Genomic DNA, 10,965 nt, shown 5'->3' with positions numbered 1-10,965 from the left:
CTGTAGCTTTCACGGAGGGAGAAGCGAGTGATGGCACACACCCAGAAACACACACGAGAATATTTTTGCTCCATCATGCACTGGAACCTTAACTCACAATTCCAATGGGCAGTGGGGACTGCGGGAACTGTGGGATAGCTTCCCACAGTGCACCGCTCCGACATTCAATGCTAGCCTCAGTAGTGTGGACACACTCCGCCAAATTCACGTGCTTTAGTGGGGGGACACAATACCGAATGTATAAAATCACTTCTGAAAATTCGAATAGAATAAGTTCAAATTAATTTCATACTGTAGACGTACCCTCAGATCAGGCCTTGTTACACATCATGCAAGCCACACAGGAGAGAGACTTTATAAACGCCTGGCATGTCGGAAAAGCTTCAGTAACAGAGAACCACAGAGGTATGTGCTGGGCTCCCCTACTTACCTGGTGCTGTTCTCTGCAGGGGGAGTGTCCCTGGGGGCTGGTAACTCCTCGTCTCCCCAAATCCCCCAGGGCGCTGGGCTCTGGGGGAGTCAAATGTTAAGGGACCACGGCTTTGGGAGGACACTGGGGATTGAATGGTTGGGGTTGGTGGAGCTGGGAAGCTGGGTGCTGGGCTATCAAGTGTTTGGGGCTCATGGGATAAGAGGCGAGGGAGAGCACAGGGGTAGAGAGGTGCTGCCTCTCCTCACTCACCCCCTCTGCCCCTTCTCCCAGCCCCCTCTGCATTCAGACAGCACCAAGAGGGACTGATTCCCACAGGGTCTATTGTCGGAGGCCTGGAGATCCTACCTCTGCCTCCACAGCATCAGCCTCTGAAGTTCTGGCTATGCTAGGAGGTGTGGTGGGGATTAGCTAGCAGATCTCTGTGACCCTCCACCAGATTTCCTAGTGTAAACTCACTCTGAGCATCTTATGTGCTCTGACCTGTGTTCCCTCTTTTTTTTTTTTTTACATCCATGTGCGGAATGAATTTGATTCTATGCACCAGTATGTGACACGTCATCTCCACATTGGTGCACAGAACAAAATTCATGTGGTGGAGGTGGGGCTGAGGGGTTCGGAGTGTGGGAAGGGGCTCAGGGCTGGGGGGGCAGGGCCTGAGGGCTCTGGATGCAGGTGCAGGCTCTGGGGTGTGGCTGGGGATGAGGGGATTGGGGTGTATAGCCTACTGTGCAGCTGCTTAGCCTGCAGGGAACAGTTTCTGATCCCCCAATCTCCCGTTAGCAGAGTGATTGCTAGTCCCTGAGTTCCCCCTTTGGGGCCAGATTGTCTCGTTCCCAGATAGTCTCGCATTACACCAGGCCGTGCCGGAAAGCATTTAGTGTTTGTACATTTTATCCCTTATGCACCAGAATTAACTAGATGCTAAAAAAGTGGGGAGCAGGGACAGTAAAATGGGGTGTTTTAGCTTTGCTTCTATTTCAGCAGCAAAGAGTCTTGTGGCACCTTATAGACTAACAGACGTTTTGGAGCATGAGCTTTCGTGGGTGAATACCCACTTCGTCGGATGTGCTATTTCCGGATGATTGGGTGAGTGCGAGAGATTCCCTCCTTCCCCTGTCACTGTCACACTCCACCCTCGACACAGCAGGCTCTGTCCCAGCCATGGAAAGTTTAACCTGTCTCCGTTCTATCCCTCCCTCTCCCAAGGTGTCACTTACCACCTGTCCCTGGCTCTCCAGGCTTAGGAGTCACAGCTTTGAGGTCTGCGATCTTAAGTCAGATTCCTGAGTGCTGGAGAAGGAAGCGTCACAGACCTGGGGGTGAACTTTGAAGCACAGTTTGATCTTCAGATTTAATAGCCCTGTTTCCATCTATTGGTAAAATTGCGTCCCAGCTTTGTCTAGGTTTAGTCTAGATCAGTGGTCCCCGGTGTGGTGCCCGTGGGCGCCTTGGCTCCCGCTGGGGCATTTATGTGAGCCCGCCTAGTGACACGGTGTGGGGCTGCGGGCTCCAGTGCTCTCTGTCCCCGGCAGGTGGGGCCGCGGCTTCTCTGCACCCTGCAAAAAGTGAAGCGGCCCCTGCCGCTAGGACCCAGGAGCAGCCGGGAGGCGGTTCCGGGGCAGCGAGCGCTGAGCTCAGGCCCGGCAGCAGGAAGTGACTCGCAGCCGCTGCGGTGACTCTGGCTCCCAGGCTCCTGGCGAGATCCCCGAGCCCCGGGGGGCGGCTGGTGCTGGGAGCCCGGAGCCCTGGCTGCAGCCGGGAGAGGGGAATCTCCAGCAGGGCCCTTCCCGCTGCTCCCCCCCCAGGAGCCTCTCCCAGGGCAGAGCCCCCAGCCCGGCCCGGCCCCTGCCCCGGGGGGCCCCGCTCGGAGGGAAGGTGAGAGAGACCCGCCCCCCCCCGGCACCCCCGGGCTGCAGGGGGCGGAGGCTAAAGAGGTGCCGGGGGTGAGGGCAGGCGGGGGAGCGGGGTGGGGGCAGGAGGCGGGTGCGGGGCTGCGGGGGGCAGGCTGGGATGGGGGCGGGGGGCACTGAAGGGAAGATGGGGCGATGCGGGGGATCGGGGGGATTGTGGGGCTGAGGGGAGCGAGGCTGGAATGGGGGAAGATGTGGGGGGGGGCACTGCGAGGGAAAGGCGGGATGTGGGGAGACTGGCGGGGGAAGGGGGGGGGAGATGCCCAGGCCGCTTCTCCGCCCCACGGGACACGAGGAGGGAGGGACGGAGAGAAGATTTTCTTCTCCTGGAACTGGTCCACCCAGCTTTGAGGGTGATCAGGGGACTAACCCCTCAGGGCGCAGAGGCTACAAGGCAAAAACCCAGCCCCCCCCCCCCCCTCACACCTTGCTCCCTGTGTGTTATTGTCAGACACACTTGTGTTGATGGGATCTGTGTGTCCTGAGTGTTGAGGGCTGTCCGAGGCCCTGGTCTCGTTTCCAGGCAGGATTCAGATCTCAGCCACACCAGAGTCAGACCGGAGTCACTGCTGGCTCTGGCAGGGGGTGAGTGCAGATGGGCCAATGGGTTCAGCCTCTGCCTGCCTGTCCCTGGGGGCTGCTGGGGGAATCCAGGGCTGCTCATTCTTCAGGTGTTGCCATCAGAGGGCTCCGGCTACTGCTAAGGGGGAGGGGTTTACACAGCAATGGGGGCAATCCCCCAAAGTGGCCCCTTTTTTCCTGTCATTTTGCTCAGTCATGCTGGTACTGGGAGGGTCTGAAGATTCTGGGGGGAATCAGGGTGACATGGACTTCAGCCCCTTCTGTAACCTTCCCTCTCACCCCGACAGGCTGAGGAATCACGTCCAGGTTTCACTCCAGATCGTCCCGTCTTCCAGGAGACAGGGAAGGGAAATGGCTGTGATGGAGCCAGCTCAGGTAGGGGATTTTTGGGGAGGGAGAGGCAGGGAGGAGACAGGGTGTGATAAGCCTGCTGTTTTTCTGAGTAGGCCCATTGGTGGCGGGAGAGGGGACATTCCCCCATTTCTCAAGTAGGATATAACACCGTCTGCAGGACTGGGAACATTTTCCAGGCTCCCAGTGTTGGATTCTGAACCCACCTACCAGAGGCTGCTGTGAAAGACGCAGGGAAGCTGTTGGGATTCCTGTCCCTGTCCCCGGCTCAGAGCTCTGCTTCCCGTATCAGCCTGTGGCTGGCAGGTGTGTGGGAAATGAGAAGACCCTGCCCTGCTCCGTGTGCTGGGGGGACAAGGAGCTCTCACCTTCTCCCACCCCTGAAGCCTCCTGGCTGCTCTGAGCAGGTGGGTGGTGGGATTCAGTTACTTTGGCACTCCCAGAGCTTCATGGTTTTTTCCCTTTCCCATGACTAGCGAGATTGTGGCTGGGGCAGCAGGTGCTGAGTGGGGGATTCTTGTTTCAGATGCCGGTGACCTTCGAGGAGGTGGCTGTGTATTTCACCCAGAGGCAGGGGGCTCTGCTGGACCCCGCTCAGAGAGCCCTCTACAGGGACGTCATGCAGGAGAACTACGAGACGGTGACCTCGCTGGGTAAGGGATTCCCGTCCCCTCGGATACTAGAAGCCGTGGGGTCTGCGTGTCTGTCAGGTTCTTCCCTGGTCAGTTAGATCAGAGGTGAGTGGGTTCCATAATGCACAGCTGCCGTGTGAGAGAGACTTGCATCTCCGTGCCCCCTCCAGTGGGACATGGGTGTCAATACCCAGTGAAAAAGCTAAACCATCCCCACTGCTCCAGCTTTCAAAGGGGCATAAATCCAGCATTGTCCTATCTGTGTTGTTTCTCGGCTGCAGACACAATCCCTGTTCACCTCCCTCGTTGGGACTAGCTCCAGCCATGGGGAGGGCTCTGGGCTCTGCAGGTTTAGAAAGAGGTAGGGGTTTAAGTCCAGAGCCGTGTGTGAGTCAGCAAGGCCCTCAGAGCGCACAGATCCTGGGAATGCCTAGTGAGGGTGTAGTAATAATTCAGCTCACCTCCCCAGACATCTTCTTCTGTGCAAGGGGGCTCAGTGACCATGTTCCCGTCCTCTTGGATTCCACGTTTCTGCAGCAGAGCACAGGGACAGGTTCCACTCACAGAATGTCCTTTGTGACAAATACTCCACCAATGCTCCATGCATCTAGATCTGGTCTGATTTCACCCTCTGCACAGGATTTCCCATTGCCAAACCTGAGCTGATTGCCCGCCTGGAGCAAGGGGAAGAGCCTTGGGTGCCGGATCTCCAGGCCTGCAAGGAAAGACAGCTTCTGAGATGCACCCGCACAGGTGAGGACTGACACAGAAACCATCTGGGAAATGAAGTAAGAAGTTTAGAATCCCTAAATATGGTGTGAATAAGCACCCTCAGTTCTTCCTCATCTCACCCAGAGCAGGGCTGTGCTCAACAGATATCACTCACGCCATTCCACCCTGCCTCTTAGGTGCAGGAGTTTCTTTCCCGTCTCTCCTTCTCTGTGAGTGTTTGGGTGGGATGTGGAGGCAGAATTAAATTGCTGAGTCTTTGTGTTGGGTTTTCCCTCGGTGCTATTCCTCTTTTTCCCCAACACAATGACTCCTGTCTGGATTGTCTCTCTCTCCTAGCAGGTGCTGAGCGAGGGAGTGAGAACGAGGAGGGGAATCAACATCAGGAAGTTCCTGGAGAAGTGCAACCACAGGCGACCTTTGTGGGAAGAGGGGAAGGGAATTTTTCCCAGTGCTGGGAAGAGGGAGAAGCCTGGGGAAATTGGCACATGTCAGAGAGTCTTCTGGGAAACCACCCAAGGAAGAAAGTGGGTGAATCTATTAATGGTGGGGGAGGAGACGAAGATCCCAGAATGCAGCAAACAAATTCCAAGGAAGAGACACCCTGTCACCGCCTGCAGTGTGGGAAAGGATTAATTGTGAGATCACAGCTTGTGACAGATCAGACAATCCATACCAGAAAGAAACCCCTTCAATGCTTGGACCGTGGGGAAACCTTCAATAAGCTCTCAGATCTTAATAACCATGGGAGAAGCCACACTGGAGAGAAGCCCATTCAGTGCCTTGAGTGTGGGAAATGTTTCAGGTCAAAATCAGCACTAAATTCACATGAGAAAAGCCACACAGAAGAGAGACCTCATAAGTGCTTGGACTGTGGGAAAAGTTTCAAGCGGAAGTCAGACCTTGTTAAACATCAGGCAGTCCACACAGGAGAGAGACCCCACAAGTGCTTGGACTGTGGGAAAAGTTTCAAGCGGAGAGCATCCCTTCTTATTCATCAGGCCATCCACACAGGAGAGAGATCCCATAAGTGCTTGGACTGTGGAAAAAGTTTCACTTGGAGATCATCCCTTGTTAATCATCAGGCAGTCCACTCAGGAGAGAGACCCCATAAGTGCTTGGACTGTGGGAAACGTTTCACACGGAGAACAGGCCTTGTTAAACATCAGGCAGTCCACTCAGGAGAGAGACCTCATAAGTGCTTGGACTGTGGGAAAAGTTTCACATGGAAGTCAAACCTTGTTATTCATCAAGGAATCCACACAGGAGAGAGACCCCATATGTGCTTGGACTGTGGGAAAAGTTTCATACAGAGGTCAATCCTTGGTAAACATCAGGCAATCCATAAAGGAGAGAGACCTCATAAGTGCTTGGAGTGTGGGAAAAGTTTCATACGGAGGTCAGACCTCATTAAACATGGAAGAATCCACACAAGATGTAAAATTCTATGACCCATGGCAAGAAAATGTTAAGCAACTTGCATGTAATTGACTCAGATTCAACCTTTAGAGAAAGCAGCGAAGAATCCTGTGGCACCTTATAGACTTAACAGACATTTGTTAGTTTATAAGGTGCCACAGGATTTTTTTGCTGCTTTTACAGATCCAGCCTAACACAGCTACCCTTAGAGAGAGATTTTAAAAGTGTGTCCACTTTAGATAAGCTAGAGATTGAAATGTAAACATGTATTGTTGAAGACTTGGAAGAAGAGGGGTAACTGTAGTGGTCTATGTTTAGCTATATCTTGTTAGAGGTTAACAATTTATCCCAAGGGTTCCTGTGTTCTGTTCACTCAGAGATCAATAATTCAGTGATTATTCCCGTCGCCCCTGCCACCTGCCCAATTCTAGCTCAGTCTCATTGAATTTGCGGGGGGTAGGGGCTGAAAGATGGAGGGAATGTTTATAGCTGAAATCACCAAAATGTGTTTTGGAAGGTTAACGTCAATGGGATCTGTTCCGCTCTCCTGCTCGGACATTTTCTCTGGGCATCCCAGAGTCAGAAAGGAGCAGGTGTTACCATCTTGGCTACCAATCCCCACGGTGACTCTCTACACTAGCAATTCTCAAACTGTGGGGCAGAGCCTCCCAATGGAGGCTCAGGAATGTGTCAAGGGAGGCGTGACCTCTGTGGGTTGTTGTTTTTTTAAAGAGCACTGGCTGTTGGCCCTGGGTGGCTGGGGCTCATGAAGAAGCACAGGCCTATCTGGGAGGTGGGGATAAATGCTCAGGCTCTCAAGCCCAGGTGGAGCAGCAGCACAGAAGTAAGGGTGGCAGTGGGGTGATAAGTCTTTTCACGTGGCCACCCTAACTTCTGTGCTGCTATTGGAGTCTTTCAGAGCTGGGTACATCGCCAGCAACTACTCTGCCATTAGAGCTGGGTGGCCATATATGTGCTTGTGAGGGTGGGGGCGTAAATGATCACAGACACATGGAAGGGGGTGTGTGATGAAACACATGTGAGAGCCACTGGTCTACACTATTATGGCCACCACGTTTAGAAAATGATAAACGTACAAAGTATGTCTTGTGAGAGGTCATAGAAAAAGTCGTCATGTGCTGAATATTATTGTCTGGTTAAAATGCGTCTCTCAAGATTCCTGCGCTCCCCTGCTCCGTTCGGGAGCGTTGCAGAGCTGAATCCGAGGGCCCCCCCGCCCTGGCAGGGAGCGCCATGGAACTGAAGCTGGCATTTCCCCACATCCCCGAAGCTGGGAGCAGTGGGGAGGCTGAAACTGGAATCCCCAATGCCCCCTGAAGCTGTGAGTTGTACTGGGAGCCTCCCTGCAACTACACAGCCCCTAGCTTCCTCATGCCTGCACCCTGAGCTTCCCCCCTGCCCGCATACAGTCCTTAGCTACCCCCCTGCCCGCACCCGAAGCAGTTTTCAAACTTTTTGAACTGAGTCTTCCCCTTTGAGTTATATTTTTGGTTGCATCCCCCCACTACCCAGACAGGTGGGGGGCTTCCTGAGTGAGTCAGGGGGTGAGTCAACGCCCTCTCTGGACCCTGTTGTGTGGAACTGGCTTGAGCCCAGCCAGCCCTTGTCCCCCCAAATAGAAGTAAAACTATGCCTACGCCCAAGGGTGTCCCCCTCTCCCAGAGCCTCACACTCCGCTGCCCTCTCCCCCCCCTCGCTTGGGCCCTAGCATTTTTATAGGATGCAGAAGGGGGCCTCAGCAAGAGAAAGGTTGAGAACCCCTGCCCTGAAGGACGGCTGGACGCTCACTTAGGCCATAGACTGACTGTCGCCTGCTCCTCAGCTGCGGCGTGAGCCTCAAAGAGGAGAGTGGTATAAAAACATAAGCAAGAATTGTCTCCATTTTTACATCTTCCCCCATCTTTAAAGATGGCAACAAGGTGGCTTTAAAAGCAACACGGGCTTTGTACTGGGGAGGGTGGATCAAGGCTGGCAGATAATCCAGCCTGGGTACTAAGAACTGTGAACTTCCTGCAACATCCGGTGGGGTGGGAAATCCTGTTTGCTTCGCATCTTCCTTAGCTTGGTAAAATTTAAGATTTAAAATGCATGTTTTAATTTTATTTTTGTAACTAGTTCTAACTGTTTACATCTTTCTCACTTGAAAACCCCCCAACCCCCCCTTGCTCCAGTTAGTAAAGTGGTTTGAGTGTTTTGTCTGGACCTGTGTGTGTTCATTGGAGTGTTTGGGGGATTTGACTGGAGAGAATAAGGCTGTGGCCTAATCCGGCCCCTCTGTGGGGGTGACCCACTAATGACCAGTCCAGTGACCAGACTGAGCTGTCCAAGATGCACATTCCCGGGGCGCAAGGCTGGGAGTCGAAAACTGGCTGATGTTGCTGTGTCGTTTGGTAAGTTCCTGAGTGTCTGGCTAGTCGCACTCAGTACAGTGCAGCCAGGAGTGACTTTGCAGGCTGGTGGCTGTGTGTGAGCAGAGCGTGGAGGGGTTTGTTGTTCACCCTGGGAAGCAGTGTAAAACATGCTCTGGGATGGAGAATTAGTCAGTTCAACAGTCGAGATTGTACCCTGGGGTATGTCTCACTCCCGCTGTCTCCTGGGACCCACATGGCACCGTTGGGCTTTCATCATCCTGATCCTGAAAGGGAAGCTGAGCAGGGCAAAGCAGAAAAGAGGAACCAGCCGACATCCTCAACTGCTTCTGCTTCGGCTAAACCCTGAACTCCCCCTGGGATGTGAGACTTGAAATTCTGCTGCCAGCCTTCCCCTCATGCGTCTGTTTCCTTCCCACTGGTCTAAACTACTGTGCCACCCTCCCTCCCCCTTCTACTCTCTCCCCTACAAATCTGGCCCAGCCAGCTGAGACCACCAGACTTTTGCTCCAGTGTCGGTAGCCTGTGACCAGGGCCAGTGCAAGGAAGTTTCGTGCCCTAGGCTAAACTTCCACCTTGTGCCGCCCCTTCCCAGCCCCGAGGCAGCTCCCCGCTCTGAGGCACCCCCCCTGTGGCAGCTTCCCCACTTTATCTGAGGCGCCCCCCCCACGGCTGTTCCCCCCTCCCCTGGGAGCCATGCGGCAACTCCCCACTGCAGCTCACCTCTGCTCTGCCTCCTCCCCAGTACTCTGCCCTCGCTCTAATTCTTCTCCTCTCACAGGCTTGCGGCACCAAACAGCTGATTGGCGCCGCAAGCCTGGAGGCGGGAGCAGTGAGGGTGTGCTTGGGGAGGGGGCATAGCAGAGTGGAGCTGGGGTGGGGAGCTGCCGCATGGCTCCCTGGGCCACGGGGGCTCAGGGGGTGTGGGGGGGAACTGCCACAGGGCTCCCCACCCCAGCTCACCTGTGCTACGCCCCCTCCCCGAGCACGTTGACCCCCTGGCAATGACAATAATTGCATGGAGCAGTCGCTGCGCTGGGAGAGGGAGTCTGAGCCACACGTGCCAGCGAGCTGCCGGCAACCCAGCCCAGGAACACTGTAAAAAAAAAAATTGAGGGCACTGCTTTTTGGCACCCCCAAATCTTGGTGCCCTAGGCAACCGCCTAGTTTGCCTTAATGGTAGCACTGGCCCTGCCTGTGACCAGAGAGCCAGGTTAGAGCAAGGCCTTACCCAGCCCAATGCGGAGAGAAGTTTACCACGGACGGGCTGATCAGCCAGCGGCCCGAGCCCGGGTTTGTCCTGCAGGGAGGCTGCAAGCGAGACTGAAAGCTGATAGGAGACGTTTCTATGCAGGATGCTCCCTTAATGCTGGGAGAAGCTGCCTGAGCCCAGGAGAGGGGGGACAAGGGGCTGCATTGTGCCGGGTTGATCGCTAGGACCCAGGAGCTGCCGGGAGGCGGCTCCGGGCAGCGAGCGCTGGGCTCGGGCCCGGCCGCAGGAAGTGACTCGCAGCCGCTGCGGTGACTCTGGCTCCCAGGCTCCTGGCGAGATCCCCGAGCCCCGGGGGGCGGCTGGTGCTGGGAGCCCGGAGCCCTGGCTGCAGCCGGGAGAGGGGAATCTCCAGCAGGGCCCTTCCCGCTGCTCCCCCCCCAGGAGCCTCTCCCAGGGCAGAGCCCCCAGCCCGGCCCCTGCCCCGGGGGGCCCCGCTCGGAGGGAAGGTGAGAGAGACCCGCCCCCCCCCCCCGGCATCCCCGGGCTGCAGGGGGAGGTTTGGCCCCAGGCTGCTCCCAGCGGAGCTGGCTGCGATTCCCGCCCGGGGCCCGGGAAAGCTGCCGCCAGCCCCGGTGGGTGCGGTGCGGGGGGAGCAGGAGGCGGCATAAGAGGGGCGGGGATGGAGGGGGGACAGGGATGTGTGGGGAACAGGAAGTGGGTGATGGGCTTGTAGGAGACAGGCTGGGGGGCGGGCGATGCAGGGGAATCAGGCTTCAGGGGGGAATCATGGGGCTGATGGGAAGGAGGCTGCAATGGAGGGAAAGGGGGTGTGTGCGGAGGGGAGGCCGCGGGGAGACTGAGGGAGCAAGAGGAGACCGACTGGGGAAGGGAGAACCGGGGACAGGGAGCATTGAGGGTGGGGGGCTGGGGACTATCCTCACAAGTCTCAGAAACAACAGGGCAAATATCCAGATGTCCCCCCACACACACACCTTCCCCGGGCTCTGCTCACACCAGCCCCTGAGCCGCAGCCTGCAGGTGGTGGGGAGACCTGGGGGAAGGGCTGGGGCCAGGCAGGACAGTGACTCTGCACAAAGGGCCCCTTTCAGGGACCAGCTGGTGAGTTTGTACTGGACAGGAAGCAGGGCTGCCCTGGGGGGGAGGGGGCAAATGGGTCAATTTTCCCTGAGCCCATTAGGGACCCCCACAAGAATGTTCCGGCCCCGCCTCCGCTTTCCCCCATCCCCCGGCGCCTCAGTGCACCACGTCCAGGAGCGGCCCTGGGCAGAGCTAAAGCGGCCTGGCT

General features: G+C 56.2%; 1 protein-coding gene and 1 long non-coding RNA gene across 5 annotated transcripts; both read left to right on the top strand.

Annotated features, from left to right (window-relative positions):
• The first annotated feature begins 1,156 nt into the window (after positions 1 to 1,156).
• LOC123346239 lies at positions 1,157 to 3,835 on the top strand. The gene is made up of 3 exons (XR_006572952.1): positions 1,157 to 1,809; positions 3,213 to 3,300; positions 3,803 to 3,835. It is a non-coding gene; the product is annotated as an uncharacterized LOC123346239 (long non-coding RNA).
• A 39-nt stretch (positions 3,836 to 3,874) lies between these two features.
• LOC123346238 (zinc finger protein 501-like) lies at positions 3,875 to 6,172 on the top strand. 4 transcript variants are annotated; one of them, XM_044983522.1, is made up of 4 exons: positions 3,884 to 3,929; positions 4,378 to 4,455; positions 4,548 to 4,661; positions 4,980 to 6,172. In XM_044983522.1, exons 1-4 carry the CDS (start codon positions 3,896 to 3,898, stop codon positions 6,086 to 6,088), a joined length of 1,335 nt encoding a protein of 444 aa, XP_044839457.1. In that variant the 5' UTR covers positions 3,884 to 3,895; the 3' UTR covers positions 6,089 to 6,172. The 4 variants fall into 4 exon arrangements, with proteins under 4 accessions (XP_044839460.1, XP_044839458.1, XP_044839457.1 ...); XM_044983521.1 differs by having other exon boundaries at positions 4,977 to 6,172; XM_044983525.1 differs by lacking the exon at positions 4,378 to 4,455 and having other exon boundaries at positions 3,875 to 3,929.
• The last annotated feature ends 4,793 nt before the right edge of the window (positions 6,173 to 10,965 follow it).

Source organism: Mauremys mutica, chromosome 12 (assembly GCF_020497125.1).
Source record: "Mauremys mutica isolate MM-2020 ecotype Southern chromosome 12, ASM2049712v1, whole genome shotgun sequence".
Classification (NCBI taxonomy): domain Eukaryota; kingdom Metazoa; phylum Chordata; order Testudines; family Geoemydidae; genus Mauremys; species Mauremys mutica.
The sequence above is the reverse complement of the archived record's forward strand: the minus strand, read 5'-3'. Positions and strand labels throughout refer to the sequence as shown.

Bases quoted from the DNA above. Each gene is read 5' to 3' on its own strand.
- LOC123346238 (XM_044983521.1), top strand. From the start codon at position 3,896: ATGCAGGAGAACTACGAGACGGTGACCTCGCTGG. The intron at 4,456-4,547 runs GGACAGGTTCCA...CCCTCTGCACAG, and splicing joins GTTTCTGCAGCAGAGCACAG to GATTTCCCATTGCCAAACCT. The intron at 4,662-4,976 runs GTGAGGACTGAC...TCTCTCTCCTAG, and splicing joins TCTGAGATGCACCCGCACAG to CAGGTGCTGAGCGAGGGAGT.